At 39.0% G+C, this 21,747-nt stretch overlaps 1 protein-coding gene across 25 annotated transcripts in view; it reads right to left on the bottom strand.

The window, feature by feature from the left end:
* IKZF1 (IKAROS family zinc finger 1) overlaps window positions 1–21,747 on the bottom strand; it is a gene marked incomplete at both ends in the record, with an annotated part of 96,754 nt that overhangs the window by 58,882 nt on the left and 16,125 nt on the right. For 24 of the 25 annotated variants that reach the window (XM_084246511.1, XM_084246505.1, XM_084246503.1 and 21 more), the window contains one exon: window positions 14,652–14,771. The exons of the other annotated variant lie outside the window; for it this stretch is intronic. In XM_084246511.1, the coding sequence (XP_084102637.1) occupies window positions 14,652–14,771 (120 nt within the window). The remainder of the gene's footprint in view (window positions 1–14,651; window positions 14,772–21,747) is intronic. 25 annotated transcript variants of the gene reach the window in all.

The following is a 21,747-nucleotide window of genomic DNA, read 5'->3' on the forward strand; positions in this document are numbered from 1 at the left end:
AATTCAAAAGGGCACCTGCATCCCTATATTTATAGCAGCACTATTTACAGTAGCTAAGCTTTGGAAACAACCCAAATGCCCAAAAATAGATGACTGGATCAAGAAGATGTGGTACATATATACCATGGAATATTACTCAGCAATCAAAAAAAAAATAAACTCATGCCATTTGCAGCAACATGGAGGGAGCTGGAAGGGATCATACTCAGCGAAATAAACCAGAAAGAGAAAGAAAAATACCAGATGGCCTCACTCTTAGCAGGAATTTAGAAAACCTAAATAAGGGACCAGGAAAAAGACTAATTATAATAAAGTAAAAATCAAAATCAACAAGCAACTATAAACCAGAGACACACTACGGGGGGTGGGGGAGAAGGGTGTAGGATCAAAACAAGAGGGGTGGGAATTGTATGGGGGCTAAAGCCAAGATGAAAATGCATACATTGTGCAAAAATGAAAAATGATATAAAAATATGTAAAATTCAAATAATAATAATAATAAAAAGACACATCAAAGACATGAAAAAATTAATTAAAAAAAAAGACACCACCAGCACAATTAGAGCATTGCCCAATCTCTAACCCTGTGGATCATGGTGTGCTCAGGAAACACAGCAGCCACACGAGTACATGCTGTCTTCTGAATGCAAGAGCACCAGTCAATAGGCACACAGTGTCCCTCACACAGGATGCCCGGGGTCCGGGCACACAGCTAAGCTGCACTGGGCCGGGTGCCCCATGCATGGGCTCATAAGACACGGGTTCTGAGGTGAAACATCAAGTGTGTTTTATGATGTTGTTCGGCAAGTTGATGATTCTCTTTCCCCCTATTTAAATAAATGCTATTCCTATACTCCCTCTGCCCCATTGCTTCATCAGGGTGCAGCAGTATCTTTTAGCTTCATTCTTCATAGTTTTTGCAAACAATTTCACATGGGGTCCATCTTTGAAGCTGGTTCATTTTGTGCCTGCTCTCAACAGCATTCTTGCGGAATGTGCTCTATGTCTACAGGGCAATTGCCTTGTTTCAAAAACTCATCGGGATTTACCAATCCTGAAATGACTACAGCGAATGCATGAGAATAAAATAAATGGGTGAATACAAAAACTAAGTCATGTACTCTGTATTTCATCCAGTTACTAGTTTGTTTTCATTTTGCTTTATTCATGTTACTCTGCACTTAATCAAATGCCTGTAAAAGTATCGTTAAAAAAGAGCTACATAGAATAAATCCAACTGATAGAAAAATCAAATCGGACCAAAGCAAAAATGAGGGGACTAAAACACTAATTTTCATATTCATTTGTGATGACAACGAAGAAAATGTTTTGAAAGCTGACTTTAGAGAGTGATAGATGACTAGTTTTTGGTTAAATTTCAGTAAGGATTCATAAATCATGTTTTCTCTGATGTGCTCACACAGTCTATGGAACTCTAGATTTGCCCCACCAGAAAAGTACTCCTACCACAGGAGGCGTCTGGGCATTTGAAATGCGGTCGGTCCAAATTTAGACGTGCCGTGTGTGTAAAATACACACTGGATTTCAAAACTGAGTACATGAAAAAACAGTACAATACTCATTAATGATGGTTTATTTTGAGTATACGTTTGAGTATATGTTTAAATAATATTGTGGGTGTACTGAGTTAAACAAAATACACTAAAATTAATTCTACCTGTGTTATTTTTCTTTTTCAATGTGGTTACCAGAAAACTGAGAATTACATATACATTGATCTCATTATATTTTCACTTGACACTGCTACCCAGGAACATTTGATTCCCATATTTCACAATGGGAAATATGTTCCAGAAATCCTGGTTATCATTCATCTATGAAACCTCTGTCCCAAAACAAGAACTGCTCAAGGTTGCAATGACTTCATGGCATGAAGACCAGCTGACGACCTAGGACCTGCTGTTGAACCTTCCTGCCTGACATTTAGAGGGTCATGTGTGATGCACACACATGGTGCATGCTTATTTTAGGGTTATGTTTTTAGGAAACACTCTGTTGATAATAAAAAGAAACAACTATTACTGAAATGGGAAAAAGCAAACAAATGGACAAAATCACACCCTTACCAGAATTTTTAACACATGCTGCTACAAGTCAAATATAAAAATTAGCCTTGATACCATATGTTACTAATAATAGTACCACTTTAAAGATGTAAGTAAATACTGTGTTTATAAGGAGAAAATAACTGTTATCTTCTCGGGAAGATAAAACCACAGCATTCTCTACTGAACACAAATTTCGCGAAAGACTGTTTAAGCTGTAAGGCTAGGACGAAATAAGTGGTAACTTTCCTGGGTAATAGTTAATTGTCATTATTTAACATTACAGTGGGAGGAGAAGCCAAAAGCACTATTCTGGGGGCACTGTAGAGTCATTTTTATTGCCACCACGTTCAACTGGAGAGTATAGAGATATTGCGAAAGCAGCAAAATTGTGCTGAATTCCAAGAATAACAATAAAAATAATCATACAATTGCCTGCAGGGCTATAATAAAAGTTCTCATTTCAGCAGGATTTCACCACTAGTGTGACAGTCCTTTATTCTGAAGAGGAAAATGGCCGATTTGCTGCCTGCCCTGTAACCACAGCAAGGACCCCAGGTTGGCGCCATTCCATCGATCACACCCACCCAGTGGGGAAAGACACCGGATGTTCAGGGCTTCACCGGAATCCTGCCTGAGTGATTTCAGTGGAAATCGACAGCCTGCAGCCACATCCCCTATAGGGGAAGTACTCTCCTGGCAGGCGGCCTTGCAAAGACACACCCTAGACCTGCTGCTCAAAGATCCCTGCAGCTGAACTCCTGAAAGTAGGGCACCAAACGGCTCTTCAGTTAATCAAGTTACTGCAAGTGTCAGGTGCTTCGAAGCGGGAACATGGAGAGAGCCTGGCCAGTCCTTCAACAGTTTAGTTAGCCTTTCTATAGTTCCTTTAGCAACTTGAATATTGCTAAGCCCTTGCTGAGAAACGTCCCAAAGAAGCCACCGTACATATACAGACAACTGAATCGGTCACCTCCTAGATCTGTACACATATCTCAAGGTTGCATTTAATGCAAAGAACACAATAAAAAATTCTTTGGAGAAGATCAGGTCCAGCTACCATGTTCAGAAGCATATGCTGAAGCTAATGCTTTACTGGAAAAATCATTATAATTCAGTAACATATTATGTAATACAGACAAGTCTTGCCTTATAAATTATTGTAAATTATTGCCTTGTAAATTAGTCTTGCATTTTAAAATTATTCAAACCAAAACAACAGCAATAGGATACAGAATTGTTTCCTAATTACACTGCACCAGCAACAAAATTAAAATGCTAAAGCATTCTATTTTTCAATAGAGAGTGTTTGATTGGTTCAACATTTCCAGTTTGTGATCTCAACAACAGAGTCACTTGGAATCAACTCATTTGACAGACAAACTATCTTTACCCCTTTAGTCCATGGTCTTCCCAACAGGTACAATCTTCCATTACACTCTCCAGGAAACACCCACACTCATGCCAGCATACAAATTACATTGTTGCTGTCAAACCATTTTAACTGTTTTTAAGCCAGTGGTGTGCAGGTAAACTAGCTCTTAAAACAAAACAACAACAAAGTCCTATTTTGCAGAATTTGCTGATTTCTGTGGTGCAAATCCTTCCAATTGTGGTTGGCTTCAAGCTACTAAGTTGAACAAGAGCCTGGTGGTTTTTCTGAACCTGTAACCGTGGGTGATTCTCACTAGCTCCAACATACTGTGAACTTGAACACATTTTTTGAGTTGGTCTTCTGAATGTGCAAAGGGTTTACATTATGAGCACATCTGCAGCGATCTTGTGATGTGCAATTCCTGCTTAGACCTTGAGGAATGCAAGGCTTATCTGGAGGTTACAGTAGCAGTCCCAATCATGTTTCTAGCTGCAGAGGAGAGAGAGAGGGAGAGAGACAGACAGGCAGACAGACAGACAGGCAGACACAGACACAGGGTGGCTTCCTGGGGTGGCCAGCTCCATCAAGCAAGTGTTTCATATAATTTAACTGGCTCCGTGGAAACTTTACAGCGGAATGGTTAGGGCTCTCTGCTCTGCTTAAACCTTTCTACTTTTGCATAAAAGGAGGGGAAGCTTTTTTTTCTGGGTTATATTTACACTTCCCAAATCAGAAAATGTCCTAACCAGATAGGGGGACAGGTGGCAACTGGCAACCACAGCAAAAAACCTTTTTTTTTTCCATTTCTTTCTGAAACCCCATGTAGAAAGAAAGTTGACAACATGTCAGTTGGTTGTTTTATATGCAGATATGCAGAGCTAACTAGTCTTTCAAAACAGATGGAACAAAGTAGAAAATAAAATTGGGACAAAAAACCTTGAAACAGAAAATGTTTCTTTATCTACCCTGATAGATATGAATCTATTTTTATTTTCCTAAGTAAACCAATTAGATAAGATGTAATTGTGACTTTTAGGTGTCATATTAAAATGAAAATAGGAAAACATTGGTTCCTATTTGTCAAAATAAACATTTCAAAGTTCTTCTGTACCTTTAGAGGCATGAAGTGAAAAATGTAAGCTTAGTTGAAAATTCGAGCTTGGAGTTTTTCAACCTTCTCTGGTGAAAGTTTTCTATAGGTTTTCCTTTTTTTTTTTTTTAATTCATACATCAGGTTCTGGAACATTACTGACTAATTTTTTTTTTTAAATCATTAGTTCTCATGAGGGTAATGTACTGAGCAGCATGAGGATGACAGTGTGAATGTTAAGTGGCGGTGCTTCAATCCAGGTCTCAACTGGGACATACATGGAGGCATTTTGGGGTATCACGATGATGAGGTTGAGGTGTGACACAGACGGCTAATATCCTACAAAGGGAGGATATACCCAGCCAATGAAAGCCTGTTTGTCCCAAACATCCATTGCACCTATTGAGAAAAGGATTCCTAAAATAATCCACCCATGTGATGAATCTTAAACTCATATGAAGCTTTAAGTTCCATTCCTTCCACTCACAGTTTTCTCTACTGTCTTACCAATTCTCCACCTGTGTAAGCAACACTGCCATTCATTACATCATTTATTCACTCATTCATTCATGCCACATGCTTGGACCTCCACTCAGGCTTCAGAGGTATAGCAGACAGTGCACCTGAGGGGAGTATGTCCTACGTAAGTGGTGACAGGCAGCAGAGTTCGGACAGAGGGGATGGGATTGTTATTTCAGTTAAGGTGGCAAGGATGGCCTCTTATGTGGGAATTCTGGCTGGAGGTGGAAATCAGGGGGGGAAAAGCCATGTGGATACCTGGAGGACATTTCTAGGCAGGGTTGATGCCAAGCCAGAGCCCCAAGGCCAGCTTTGGAGAGCTGAACCTGCTCCCTTTGGACTCTACTTGGACTATTATAGTTTAATCCTTTCTTACCACTATTCCTTTCCTACTACCCTTTATTTTAATTTTTTAAATTAATTTTTAATTATTTTATATAATTTTTACATCATTTTTCATTTTTGTACAATGCATGCACTTTCACCTTGGTTATAGTCCCCATAAAATTCACTCATTCACCCATGAACTATTATCACCATGGTCCCTTGTGCTCTTTCCACCCTTGTTTTGATTCCATTCCCTTCTCTCTCCCTGTAGTAGGGAGCTGGAAGGGATCATGGTCAGTGAAATAAGCCAGAAAGAAAAAGAAAATACCAGGTGGTCTCACTTATAGCAGGAATGTAAAGGATCCAAATAAGGAATCAGGAAAAAAAAACTAATTATAATAAAGCAAAAATCAAAATCAACAGAGATTTGATTTAAATCAGAGATATAAATCAGAGACCTACTACCCTTTAAACAAACTTGATACTTTCCTCTTAAAAGACCAACCAGGATAGCACCCTGCCCTATGCCCCCTCAACCTGCTTCCTTCTCTTCTTCCCTGGTCTCTATTGTCTGCAGCACAGCCTTACTGGTCGTCCCTCTGCTCATTGCTGCTGCTCTACATTGTGACTTGGGCTGCCTCCCTTATTGAGCCACTTTGGGGAAAGACACCTCTGATGTCCTGAAGGCCCCTCTCTTCAGCACCATTTGCTGTTCTTTCATTCTTCTTGCCTTCATTAAAATCCAATGTTGGTGACTTCTCTGCCTTATTTCTTTCTAGAAATTTATTGAATCAACAAATCATTCTGTGTCACCTTGCTTTCTCTCCTAAATGATCACTTGCATTGATTCCCCAAAGCCCTGGCTATTTCCATGTCAAAGGCACAACTAGAACTAGTTTTCTCAACCTCTTATAAGTCCTGCATCCAGACAGTTCCTTGGCTAGGAACCATCAACAGATTCCATGTTGACCATAGCTTCTTCCCTATTCCCCACCTTGTTCAATAGAATTTTAGCCAACCCAATAGCCAAGGTGGAGTCTCAGCCACTGAATTCAAGTACTCCACTGAATAACAAAGACAGGGGCTACCAGAGGTGGGAACATCCCCAGCCTGCCACCTCCTCATCGAGGCATAGGCCATTTCTCACTGTAACTGTCACCAGAGCCAACTTTCCACTATACACATTTCACAGAGTCATTCTTCAGATAAAACATCTGGAGGACTCCTCTTTGAACGCGACTCCTCTCTCTGTCCCTTTGCCACCTTCTTCCCTTCCTGCCACCAGTTGCTCTTTTCCTAAAGAAAAAGCCTGACTCACCTTTAACATTCCTGTTCAAACATCAGCTCTGCATACCTCCCCCATCCTCCTCTCCACTCCCCAGCCCAGCCAGGAACAATCCTTCCTTTTCTACATTCTTGGAAAAACACAAAGTTCCTGTGAGAGAGTTGCTGTGCATTGTTGTTATTCAGCCTTTGCTCACCAACTTTAACTCTAAGGTTTGGAGGGAGTGACTGCATCCACCTGACACAGCTAAGCATTCGTAGATACCAGTGTTATGAAATGGAATTTCCAAATTTATATTTTTTAATTTTTTGCAACATTTTTTAAATTGAGGTAACATTGATTTACAACTCTGTGCATGATTTAGGGGTATAGACTCACATCTCTTTAGATGTATATTACACCAAAGCACCCACACAATCCTCCACCACTGTCCATTGGGCCCCCCTTTAATCCTTACTCTCATCTTCCCCCATTGAGTAGCCTCAGTTCTGCAATCATATATCTAAAGTTTGTTCTGGTTTAGTAGTCTGTTCCTTTGTTTGTTTCTTTATATTCCACGTGAGTATGTGCCCTAATTTCTAAGAATCAGAGAAGCTAACATTTGAACAAATCACCAAGCCAACATCAATGGCATCTGCACAAGTCTAAAGTGAACTCAGCAAGGTAGGAGGGGAGTGCCAGGTCTAAATTAGGGTGTCCATGGCATAAATCTGCTCTGGGTCCCACACTGAGAACTCTTAGAATGTAGTTATTACCCTTTCAGTGCAAGCAGAAAAGGATATACAGGTCCTTGGATGTACTTTTGCCAGGCTGGTACAGCCACCCTCCCATCCAGAATTCCATGACTTGATGTTTGCTGACTGGGAGTATGTTGTGTTCTGCATGTGCCCGATTTCTTAGGAAAAGTCACTTTCTGTTAGGACAGCATAGCAGTGCTCTTCCCAGAAGTCACCTGTTCAGAGGTGTCTCTTGTCAATGACCACATGAAACACATACACACATATACATCATGCATGTTACCACACATGGTACACACATAGGCATGCCACACACATAAGACATAACATACACCACACACAGAAAGAAACACACACACCACATGTATCACATACACACACATGAACACACCACACATGCATGGACCACACACCCAGCATACATGTGCGTACCACAATGCCCCCATTTGTACACATACCATATATGCCACATACAATATACAGGCACCACACACATATGCACTATACATACATACACATACTCCACACATGCCAAATGTGCACACATATCACACATACAAAATACACATAGACCACACCACTCACACAGACCATATTATATTACATACAAATGCACACCAAACATATTCACTGAGACACACTACACAAACACAACATAACGCATACACACCATACACATGAGCACACACCACACACAAACACACCACACATATACACACATACCACACACTCTCAGACATATCTCATACAAACATGCACATATATGAGTTTGGGTTTTCTCCAAGGAATGTTCTTCAGCTTGTGCTGCCTGGTCCCAGCTTTCTATAACACCATATAGTACCAGATCACACCTGATGCAACTCATAATCACATATTTTAATTTAGTGTACCAACATGTCATGGGGTTCTGCATAGCTCATGACTTCCAAATGGTTGGTACTGACCTAGAGAATAGAGGCAATACAAATAACACTTATTTTTACATGGGAAGCAATGAACCTCTCTTCAAAACTTGAAAGATTTGAGATGGTGGGTAAAATAATTTTTTCTAATGCTATTTCTTATGTTTTGGGAAATTCAGGAAAATGAGACTCCAGCTGGAATCAGCTGACAGCAGCTCTCTGGTGATGTGATGTTAGGAGGCATTGCAAGAGAAACAGTGAATTGTAAGACAAATAACACAGCATTTTAAAATTCATCTCATCAAAAGCATCACACATTGCTTCAACTATGAAAAGGAGCAAGGAACTAAGCAAACTAGGAGAACAAGAATCCAAACTTTATGCTTTCAGTTATTCCTCATAGGAAAATTTAAAAAACAAAAACTAAGACACCCAATCAGTTGGCGCTCAGCAGTTTTCTGCTCTGACTTTTTTCACAGCCCATCCCATCTGACTAAGCCTGCACTCAGCTGCAACTACTGCTCAGATGCTGCTAGATAATATTTCTCCCCAGCTAAAATGGGGTTTATCGGTTCAGAAGAGATGCATTTCACAGATAAAAACAACTTCCTCTAACTGCTGATTAGATAAGCAGCCTAGCATCCGTGCTCAAAAGTCTGCTGCCCGATCTCCAATTAGACCAAAGCCACTGCTTTCTCTTTCCATCCTGAAACACTCCTCTCCTGGACTGTGGAGAACTAACAGTCTCCCTCAGTACTGTCTTGATATTCTGCCTAAAACTCTAAAATGAAGGTGAGATTTGGCATCAGAATAACTGATTAAAAATACAAGAATCCTACAATTCTCCTTCCAACCCCCCCAACTCATGACTGAATAATCAAATTTTACTTCCAGCTAAGTAATTAAAAACTTGTATTTTTATACAGTTAATGATTTTTCCAGGATTCCAGGAGATAAATATAATTTTGTTTCTACTTTTTTCCCTTATTTTTCTCAGGGTGGATCACACCTCAGTCAAACTATGGAGTGGCAAGGTGTGCTAACTCAGCTTCAAGAAGGTTGTTGCAGGTATGCAGAGCTGTGCACTCTTGTACATCAAGTGGTGAGATACAACCTCCAGTAACTATGTCCTAAGAAAAATAACCAATGAATAGTCATCATTACCTTCCAACTCAGGGAGTTGGTAATGTTAGTGAGCAGGGACATATAAACACATTCTAAGTTGCAATGAGGTCAGGATAAATATACATTATCACCCCACACATTACAACTCACCCCAACTCTAACATTGCCCTCTGCATAAGAGTGACTACTGCATAAGTTGTTCCCATTTACCCATTCACACAGCCAAGCCATTTGCTAAGCCTCGTTTAACCTCGTATCAATCAAAAGTCTCTGGCTTTCCCTGATTCAACCTGCTAGTATAAATAACCTTCCCAATTCAGTATTAGTCATTACTGTGCTTTGGCCCTGGTTTTCCCTTTGATCCTACTCAAGTCAGAAGTTTTCAAGTTATCTCTCTTGGGGTGGCCATCTTGTTTTCTTGCTTATAATCCTTCTTCTCTGTCTTTGTTCTCTTCCTCTTTCCTGTTTCAGTGCACCATGTCTCATCCCTGCTGAACATCTATGGTTACATTTCACAGGGGAGGGACCTCTGGAGGATAGGGGGCTCCTCCACTGTTGCAGATGGTCTCAATTCTGGAACCAACTGACCCTCAATTAATTCCCTCTCTTAGGTTGGGGGATGCACCTCTTGGCCTGTGCTCACATTTTAGCAATCTAGAACTCCAGGGTCCTTAGTCAGTTTAAGACACGGAAGTGCATACAGGCAAAGGGAGAGCAAGGATGTAATGGGCATATTACATTACATTGCATTACATTCATGCTACAAAGAAGGGAAAAATGTAAGAATTATTGAATAAGGGAAGAAAAGAAACAAAACTATTTTTACACAAAAATATACTTTCTCTTTAGACGCTGACATAATTCAGCATTTTTTAAAAAAAATGAAGTAACATTGCATTAATGAAACATTTTTTGAGTCACTGATCAACAATTGTCAGCAGAAACCTCAACCTGTTTTCTACTTGAATAAATGAGTGAATAAATGTGAGGTTGCCTTAAGAGAGTATACCCTCTGTTTTAAGCAGTTTTAGACAGCTACTTCAGAGAAGTGATATTTCTCCCATTCTTAGAGCGACCACTGCAGAAGAACAAACTTTTTATTGCAGCATTAAATAGACTGTTTAGATGATAAAATTCTTTATGGCTGGAAGTTCTCCTGGAGATCTAACTTAAATTTTATAGGTTGCACTTAGAATCCTTGTTTCCTCTTATTCAGACCCAGAGAAAATGGAGACTAAATCAGGGCAATAGCCTGGACTCAGCCTTATTTCTCTGACATCCTTTCTTCTCCCTCTCCCTCTCCCTTCTCTTTCTTCCTCTTTTCTTTCTTCCTCTTTTCTTTTCTTTTCTTTTTTTTTTAAATAATAAATTTTATTTTTATATTCCCCCATACAATTGCAAACGCCCCATTCTGACCCCAATCCTTCCCCTCCCGCCCCCCGCCCCCCAAAAAGTGTCTCTGGTTCATAGTTTTCTGTTGATTTTGATTTTCACTTTCTTATATTCATTTTCCTGGTCCCTTATTTAAGTTCTCTATTTCTTTTCTTTTCTTTTCTTTTCTTTTCTTTTCTTTTCTTTTCTTTTCTTTTCTTTTCTTTTCTCTCTCTCTCTCTCTTTCTTTTTCTCTTTCTCTCTCTCTTTTCATCTAAGAGACTATTTCTACACAGTTCTAAAGTGTTCTACACAGTTCTAAAGTCAACACTATGTGAAGCAATGAGATGTGAAACCATTATTTTCCTCTTTCGGGAAAACACCTTCTCATCAGGAAAATAATACTATCTGTCCATTGTAGCGGGTTTTCTACTATTTCCCTTCAATTTGTTCATTACTATCTGTTCTTCTTGTTGAAATTAGATTTGTCTTAAACCGAATGACCCCACGGTAATAATGGCTCATAGCTTTTCAGAATATTCTACAGACACCCAGTGGTCTACCATTAGTAATTCCCCCCCCCCCACCTTTTCCCATCATTGAACTTTCAACAGTGAGAGTGATCACCTCTGCCTTTACCTAGAGTCTGCTGGTGGCCAGCACCTTACTCTCTCTTGGTTTTGTCTAATTGAGTTTCTTTCCTCTCTTTTGGATCTGTTTTCAGTATGCTTATTCTATGGATCATCTTTTCAAATTAAGTAAGTTCCTCTTCTATCATTGATGCTACAAATGTTACCTACAATTCTCCGCCCTTGTCCTTTCTCTCAAGCAAGGCAACAACAGTTTCTTTTATCATTCTCACAAATCTTTAAAATAATCATTTTACACAGGTAGCCTTCTTTTTCTGCTTTTTACTGTCCTTTCTACTTCATGTCTTTGTTATTCTGTCTTCAACAAATGACGTTTACTTTTTTTCATTCAACCCTCAAAGACATTCTGTGAAGTGTGTTTTGTTGCATTTGACACTTTAAAATGAGATAACTGAGGCTCAAAGAGTTAACGGCCTGCTCAGAGGACCGTAGTAGTGAATGGGCTGGTACTGGGACCTTCCATTGCTAAGACTTGTCTCCTCCCTGCTTGCCTTGCCTTTGCCATTATTCCTCTCTGTCCCTTTTACTGTGCTCCCTCCTGCAATTGCACTTCCTCTTAGCTCCTGCCGCTTTTGCTCAGGGGAGGGGCTCCTTCTCACTTCCTGTTGTCTGTTCTCTGACACCCCTTTGCTCTTCTGACTTCTTCCCAGGGAGCTGATGAAATGTGGCTTCAATGTATTTCCTTTTAATCTGCTAATTATCTTATCTTTTTATATTTTCTCCACTTGCTATTAATATCTTAATGTGTTTAATGCTACATATTACAAATTGTATTAATAAGCAACCTGTCCCCCACACCAAGAGGCTATGAAGAGTCACTACATCCCTTGATGTCCCTTTCTGCTGTTTGTTTTTTCCGGGACCCTCTCACTCACTGACTTTCTTCCTCAAATTGCCTGCTCTCTACCACCCCACATATCCCCCACCCCCATGCTCCAGTGTCATCTGTGCTTCTTCACTTTTGCATTTTCTTGCAAAGCTGTATTGCTTCTTTGGCCTCTAGCTCACCAGGAGATCATTTACTGGAAAACAGCACCCACTTCAAATGGCTTTCCCTGCCTCACCACACAGCTTCAGTAATGGAACTGCTATTCACAAACCAAGCAAAGACGTATCTTGGGTTTTTGATATTTTACAATTCTGAAATTCATCTTTTATAGACTTTTCCATGAAAGAAGTAGAATGAAAATCATGTCACACATGGCAGGAACTCTGGGAGTATCTCAGGAAGTACTGGTCCTGCCCCTACTCCACTGTGACACCTGCACAGCTGTACATGGAACAAGAGCTGGAATTACAACTGGGCCCATGCAGTCTGAGAACCAGCCAGAAGTACCATCATGTGCTTAGTGATCACTTACCAAGGGAAAATCACCCGTGATGTGGAGTTTTTAAGGGTACATATATCTAGAAGATTGTGAAGACATTTGTAATTTGTCTTTGTCAAGTGAATTGTACTTTATTCTTCACTCTCCAGGAATCAGTCTGACTTTCAGTTCTCTAAAGATGCCACAACAACATGGCTTGCAGGCTGCACGGCAGCTGTGGGATTTCAGGGAGAGCGCCCTGGTTTCTCTGTAATCGTGTATGGGCTCGGTTCATATTTAAATGGTATGTGGAATCTATCCTACAACTTCTTCTGGTTCTTGGTCTCTGATGCCTCACTCTGGGTCCCCAGCTGGTTATAAGCAGCTGTTTGCTTATGTGTGAAGTACAGAGAATGCACCCATCTCAGGGACAGAACAGATGAGACATCACAGGGTCACCCCAATATTAGCTATTCATATGCCACTTCTTCAAATTTTTTTATATTTGCACCATCACAATGTTAGTATTTTCACTTAAATTGATTTTTTAATTTATGTAAATGTGTTTTGAAAGGAATCTGTATAGTAGTATATGGCATATGACAAAATAGTATCAGTGGCAGAAGACAGAAGACCATCTCAAAAATAAATGTATCAGTTAAAACAAAGCATGCTCTTCCATGTCCCAATTTTGGTAAACCCTAAAATGATATGTGTAGAACAGAGCAGAGAACCACCAATGCTTCTTCTTGTCCATCTACTTTCCCACAAGTGGAAAACAAATTCACAAATACACTTGTTTTGTAGTTTTATCTACACCAAATTTCTTTAGCCACTAACCTTGTCTATTTGTATGGTAACATTAAAAAAAGAACCATTATACCCCAAATCTGCCATGTTTCTAAACTCACTTAACATCTGTGTCTTAGTTGTGCCTCAGCATGTCCTCAGACAGTGTAGTAGTTTTCATGACACTGAGAGCTTCACAAACGTTGTCCCCTTTACTGCAGCTGATCTACATGGGCATATTCTGCCTCACTTCTACCTGTTTATCTCCATAATATTCTTTTGTACAAATAAGTGGCTCTCAATATCAATTTTTTCTTTCTCTAAAAAAAAAGGAGATATTCCAAGGAACTGATGACAGATTAGGCCATGGGAACAGGCTATAATTGAGTGAAAATTAGTAAGCAAGTCAGAAACCAAGTCTACTTCTGACTTTGTTATTTGGCCTTGGTTAATTTACTAGAGTTCTCTGGGCCACTGTTTTCTTACTATTACCCGGGTAGATTAAGACTTCTGAATGTTAAGGGTAGCATGTGTAAGTTGACCAGAGAAGAGGTTATGGGTACTTCTATATGCATCCCTTTACAGAAAAAGTATGTAAATATACGCTGAGATCATCTTAGAATTGTATTTAAAATTTCAAAATTTCCACTTATCACATTTTCAATTTTCAGTTAAAGTTTTCATTTAAGATATAGAGATGAGACTGGCCAAGCTTGGCTCCTTCTAGACCGAAGATCTAATCTAAGGATAAATAGTCCTATTGTGATACACATTAAATGTATTATTTTTGCTTTCTATAATCCATAAACTCTGGCATTCCTGCAAGCACACTAAGGACAGAAGACAGAGTGAGTGATGACACCTCATGGCAGCGTGCTCCTCAGCTCGTCATGCTCTGTATGTGGGTTTCCCACCATGATGACCTGTAAGTGTCTCTCTTCTTCTGTACAAAAGAACTGATCTACTCCATATTTCCTTAACACTATGATTGAATGCATACAACAGAGAGAATGTGAGCACTATCTATGAAAGGAGAATGAGATAAACGTATCAAAGAAACAGAGCATGCAATAACCTGAGAGCGGGATGCCAGGCAGATCTAACTCACCCACTCCTCTCTCACTCTTGGAGTTCTGCTGTCCTCCAGACGTGGTAGAAAGGTCTTCAGGGACAGGCATGGGTTCATCGCCATCATCTGGAGTGTCACTTACTGGAGGACTTTCTTTCCCTGAGGAGACAAGTAGTACCTTGAGTCTTGGAGGCAGGGGCATGGTCACTGTGGACAGTCAGTAAGGAGGCCACCTTGGCTTGGCTTGAGAGAATTACATGCAAAGGCAGTTACTGTGCTAATATCTTTTTGCAGGGACTAAAAAGAATTATACTTTTCATAAAAGAATATCATCATCACAATAATATTCTATCTTTAAAAAATGAGAGAAGGTAGACGTGCAAAATAAAAAAGAAATGAAATAACTTGTAATCCTAGAGATTAGCACTATTAAAATAGGGTAAATATGTAGACACACATCATCATTGATAATATATGATGATATATTTTCTTCATCAAAATGATTTTTAGAATTACTCATGAGCCCCTTGCCATGTCCATGACAATGCTGATACTACTTAATTTATAATGGTTTTGTAACACCTTATTGCATGGGTACACTAGGATTCATTAATTCCTTCTATTATTGAACTTGCATTATTTTCTTTTTTTTCCCCAAAGATTTATTTATTTATTTATTCATACAAGCACTGGGTACAGTCAGAAGCACAGGAGGGTGAGAGAATTCATCAGAGCCAGAGCAGGGAACAGAACAGGCAGACTGACAAAATACACTGCTAAGGGGAGCAGCGGGCGTGGCAGGAGAAGTCTGTCTCACCATTTAGGACCCTCCCTGGTGGCTGGGGATCAGGCCAGCGCTGCAGAGGCTGAGGGCAGCTTCGCAACCCAGCACTCAACCCCTGCGCCAGTAGGGGAGGCCCGAAACTGCATTATTTTCAATCTTTCTTCTTGCTATAATTAAACTGTACCAGAAGGAACTTCCTAACAACCAATCTTTATAAAGGTTCTTAAAAATCATACCAACCTTTTCTCCTATTAGATTGTTCTAATACCCTCCTCACAAGTCTGCTGCACTACACCCTCATATTCAATAGTTTTTAGGGTCACCAAACTGGGTATCCTACGCTTTCTGGGTCTGTTTATTCTATTTTCAAGAACAGAAGATTATTTTGCCTAATATGCTTCAAATTGGTGGGGAAGAGGACTTTGGAAGGAGAACGAACAGGGTATTTCATGTGTGGTCAGGATTCCCTTTTCACACACAGAAGTTTGCCAATGTAAATCCTTACCTTTAAAATATGAAAACAAAATATAATCTACACAATTGCAAACTCTGTTTATATTTCACAAAAGGATTTACCAAGAGAGTTGGGTTTTCTAAGATGCCCTCATCAATTTTGAATGAGCCAGATTTAAGTTTAAATAGAAGCTATAGAATTTCCAGTTGGGGGGAAGCAAATATTGTTTAAAAATGAACAATGATGTAAAAAATTAAAAAAAAAATTAAAAAAAACCCAGAGGCTCCAGGGCCTCCCTGATGGCGCAATGGGTTGAGTACAGCACTGTGAAGCTGTCCGCAGCCTCTGCAGCACGGGTTTGATTGCCAGCTGGCCAGGGAGATTCCCACATGGTGTGGCAGACCTCGCCTGTCGTGCCCGCTGCTCCCCTCAGCAGTGTACTTCGGTCATCTGCCTGTTCTGTTTCCCGCTCTGTCTCTGGTGAATCCTCTCACCCTCCATGCCTCTGGCCTGTACCCCAGCTCTTGTATAAAAATAAATAAATCTTTAAAAAATATATATAAAAAATAGAGACTACAGCATTAGGGATTGCACTCCTGTTTCCAGGAATCTAACACTGGGAAGCCATGAGTGGTGAAAAATGACCTTTTCTTTTGAAACCGAAACCCCTATATCTTCTAACCTTCTAGACTTAACTTACAATTGAGTTAGGAGATATAAACCGCATGTGAGAAACAGTTAGTGAGGCCCTAAAATAATGCTAAATAATCCATAGGAACTATTGTGGAAGACAGTGAGGATTAAGATCCTAAAGGAAAGTTAACAGAAAAGGGAAAGTCTGAGGGCTGTCTGCCTGTTTGCTGAGTTAACAATTAAGCATAACAAAGGACTTATCCACAGACTTGTGGGGCAAACCCAGACTTGGGGGAGAGTGTACAAATGAAAAAGTGTTAAAGCGTCCAAAAGCATGATTGGGTGTAGTGTGAAATGTTCCTGTTTGTTTGATAAAAACACCTGCAAGAACAACACCAACACATCAGAAGACTGGCTAGACCAGTGCAAGCATCCTCAACATACTAAATGGCCCTTACTGGAATAATTTAAAATAGAACCTGCACAGGCACCAAGGTGAAGCTTTGGGGAATATGATTGCATTCTTTATGAAACACATCACAATTTAATATTCCAGCTTAGCTGTAGTTACCACAATTGGCATATTTTCAGAAAGAGCATTATTGGGTTTATTTGGAGAGCCAATAGAAATGAATAGTTGAAGATAAGGCAGGGTTATAAGAATTTCTCAAGGAAAAACAAAAGGCCTGAGAGAAACTGATTGTTAAACCAAAGCCTTGTAAATATGCATCATGTCAGTACTATTTTATAAATAGAAGACTTTAAAAGTAACAATAGGTAAATATCTCCATGACTATTTTTCTTCTATTTAATAAATGGGGAACAACTCGAAAGGAGAAGCAAGAGGTATATGGCCATTTGACAATTCCTTTTTTTGTATGGTTGCCTACAGAAAAGCTTTTCCTATTTCAAGGAGACACAACAATCTTTTTCTTCTCTGTAAGAACAATCTGACACAGAACTTTAAAACATAAAAACAGTTTTCTATGTGAGTGAGGATGCTACAAGGGAGGGAGACTGGCAGATCAAAGGCCCAGGCCATGCACTTTCTTAAAGACGCCCTGAAGATTAACTGCAGAATTGACAGTGGCGACTCCTGGCCTTGTGCATAAATGATTACATGTTCATAAAATTTGGGGTGTGCATGTGTGTCTACCCAGCTGTCATTGTTGTGAGGTGCAAGTGTGAGACTGACATTAAGCTTTATTAACTACTTTCTTCTTAGGATCTTCCTGATGATGATTTCAGAGTGCTCTGTGATGCTCTTAAACCCATTCAGATGTGAAGGAACACTGGAACTGAGGGAGGATTGTAAAGAATCAGGACTTATCCCATGAAGGAATGACATTTTGCTGAAAAACATCCTAATAACTCTAGATTACTTTAACTGATCCATTTACTGATCCAACTACAAATTGTTGAGGATACATTTAAAAGACAAGCTTCTTAAGAATTCTATAAGTTTGGGTAGGACTGCTTTAAACTAAATGCTAGCTCACCAGTGCCTCTCATCTCATTTCTCAGTACTTTTATTGTTTTCTACATGGGGGAGAAAAAGGAATAATGAAAACAGTAGGGATCATGATTCTAAAATACCATGGGTCAGATTGATCAATAGGAACTTCCTATGCAGAAGAAACACATGGGGAGAAGGGAGAATAGAAAATCAGTCTTGGCATGTACAGTAGTGTCTAGTAAAAAGTCAAAACTGGAAGAGAGCAAAGTTAGATCTATTCCTATGCCCTCCCAGAGCTCTGTTTGAAATCAACCTTGACTCATATTCACTCAGTGATAGTTCTTAAGAGGTCATCTGATTTGCCTAAAAGCCCCCCAAAGACTGAGCAGTGGTTGCTAAGACCTTAATCACCCCCATGAGCCTTTGTACCCAGTGACCCTTGCATACTTTCATTGATGGAAATTTCCACTATAACACATACCACTTGGTCAAATTCTTCATGATAGGCAAAAGTATTTTTACATGTTGATTGTAACAAATTTTTTTTTTTATTTTTAGTTTTAAATTATTTTCCTTAAGATTTTAATTTTTAATTATTTTAACTTTGCTTATATTTCACAAAAGCATTTATGAAAGAAGTGGGGTTTTCTAGGATGACCACATCCATTTTGAATGAGTCCCCCCACCCTCCACCAAAGCCCCTGTCCCAATACCCTATCTTCTTCTCTCCCCTCCCCATTGTCTCTGCTCCTGCTTCCCTCTGGCAACCAGTACATTTTCTTCACTAAGTTCAGTTAACCATCTAAAATGCAAAATCCATAGAAAGACACACCCCAAATTTTAACACACAATGGTTAGAAATTAATTGACTTGGGATATATTTCTGGTTTGACCAAAACTGATAAGACTAACAGAAGCCCAGAATAAGTCACCTCTTGAAGACTCTTTCCTTAAGGGTAGAATGAGTCTTAAAAACGTGATTTTGGCTTAGCTGACAGGGTTATTGAGAAGAAAAAATAATGATGGTTGTGATTGTTAATATGCTACTCTAAATAAACTTTTATGTCACTCTGCAAATAGTAACATTGCACAGAAACATAAGGTATGTACAGCATCAATGGCCATATTTTCTCTAAGGGCATATACAATGATATACAAAAACACAGAGCAGTTATCAAGAAATCAAATATTTAAACTGAATAATTTAGGAGGAACAATATAATTTCATTTATTTAGAAAAATGAAAGAAACTTCTCACCAATTTATATGTAGCTTACCTACTGCCCATGTTTCAAATAAAACATTACCTATAAGAAGTTTCTTGGGGCAAATTAGATAAGAAAACTATATTATTAGTTTGTCAACAGCAGGTAAATAATTTCTCAAGCAGATTATAACTTGTGCAATCTCCTAATTGCATGAGATTTAATCCCAGATTAACATAATTCCTGGAGGTAAATAAAGCTCAGAATATAAAATATCAATTCTATGGACAAGTGGATAAGCATGCACTCAGGGTCCCAACTGGCTTCATACTCCAGAGCCACCTCTAGCTCCCAATGAGACTTCTGGTCAGGCAGAAAATTGTATTGAGTTTTGGCCCCCTGTAAAATGAAGTTGGTAACTGTACCTTCTTCACTGGGATCTTGTAACGTTGAAATTTGGTGTAACTATAAAGCATTGAGTCAATGGCTTATATATGTTATCATTCAGTTTAGTTACCAGGGCTAAATAGAGAAAATATTTCCACTGATAGATCATTGTAGATAAGTCTCCTTTCCCTAATAACATTAATAAACAGAGATTTTAAAGATAACTGGTTCAAGTCCCTAGTTTGTGGATGATACTATCTCCCTATTTTGTGGTCCAGGAGGCAAGGAGAGCTGTCTCAGATTCTATTGTTGAGGCAGAGGAGGGAAATTGGTATGGGTGTCAGTTTCCACATCCCTCACTCTACCATAGTCTTGTTCTTTCTTCAGAATCAAATAAAAAAAATGAATATGCATAAAAAATATTTTGGAAAGACTGCCAAAAAGAAAACAAGAAAGAAAAAAATAATACCTTACCAAAAGAATTAATGAGAATTAGTTGACTTGCTTTAGACAGAACCCCCTTCAAGGCTGTTTAATAACATTTCCCCAAACAAACAAATGCAAGTTGCTGAACATTTATTAAGGGTCTGCTATCTTTAAGACCCTGTAAACCAGGGCTCAGTCTACATTTAGGGTAAGTTCCAGGAGAGAAAGAAGCAGACAGTTTGAAAAAAAAAAAAGTCAGTTATAAAGTATTTCCGTTTTTTAAGTGATTATTTCACCTATTGTATATTGACCCCCTATGAAATTGCTGACATTGGTGCACTTTTTTTTTTTATATATATCGCATCATTTTCCTTTTTTTTTTTTTTAACAGTGTTCACTTTCTTTTCTCAGGTGTTGTCTCCATAGAATTTCCATCACAATTTTTTTAACCTATGTAAGTGGTAATTTCCTAGAGTCCAATTAAGAAAAAAAAAAACTTTTTTTTTTGTTTTCTATAGACAGAACATAACACTGAGTAGTTTCATGGGAAAAGAGGGTCATTCAGTAACATTCCTCAGAATTCATCAAGAATGTCCTCTTGTTTGGCTAAATTGACATCTCTATTTCATAATTGCCACTTCCCTCAATTTTAGAAATGAAATGAAAATAAAATGATGTAATCTGGCTATCACTGGAGAAGGAAAAATCAAATTCCAAGGAGAACAAGTATCCTTCAAATATTTATTAAAAAGGCACTGTTCTTTAATTGCTCTCATTCCTGTTCAGAATGCTCCAAGTTTAATATAAATAAAAAGTATGGATTAGTGTTTTAGAAGTAGCATTTCCTTTTCTAAGTGTATACAAATTAAATTCTAGACCAATCTTAAATCTCTTCAACCAAAAAAACTTGTCCCTTTCAAGGAAGACTTGTATAACAGCCTCCTTTCATTTTTGTCGCCATTCTCGGACCCTGCTCCATTACTCTCTCCTTAAAACAAATAGAGTTTAGCATAATTTTAAGGATAAAAGAAAACTGTTATTTTTGTTACCAGATCAGATTTTGTTAGATCAGAATATTGATGGCTGTTCTCATACAAAGTATCTAGAGATGCTGCTGGGGGAAGGTCTTTGGTTTTGGCTTCAGGATAGCAGAGTGAAGACCCTGAACCAACCGAAAGGGTCTCCTTATTGTCAAATGTTTATGCCAAATGCCAATTCTGAAACTAGCAAAGGTTTTCGAAGAGGAAAGCAAAGAGAAAAGCAGAAGAGCAGGAACAATGAAAGGGGTTATTTTCATCTTTGGATATTTTGGCATTCCAATTTTGGGAAACTATGATCACTTTTGGCCAGGGCAGGCAGCCCCTGGGATGAGACCTGTTTCCTCAGAAAGGCCACTTCAGACCTTACCATGTGGGCTGTGTCCACCAGACCCTGACTGGATCAAACCGAGGATTCAGAGAGCCACACTTTCCTCATTTAAATAGTTGTTACTGTTGTACTTCTATGTAAGAAACAAGTGTACTTAAAGGGGAATAAATTCAAATAATGCTGAAAGGCAGAAGATGAAAAGCAAAAGTCTCACTCCTCTTCCTCCCATTACCAATCTTCCAAGGGGAAGTCCAGGTTAATAAATATGACTCCAGAATTATTTTCTTAAATGTATATGCGAGCATGTAGAGTATGCATGTGTACAATTTGCTTTTATTTTAAAGACTGGGACCATACTTCACATGCCATCCAGAAACATGCTTTTTCACTTTCACATGTATCTTGGGTATCATTTCATACTA

The sequence above is a fragment of the Talpa europaea genome, assembly GCF_964194135.1.
Source record: "Talpa europaea genome assembly, chromosome: 11".
In the NCBI taxonomy this organism is placed as follows: Eukaryota; Metazoa; Chordata; class Mammalia; order Eulipotyphla; family Talpidae; genus Talpa; species Talpa europaea.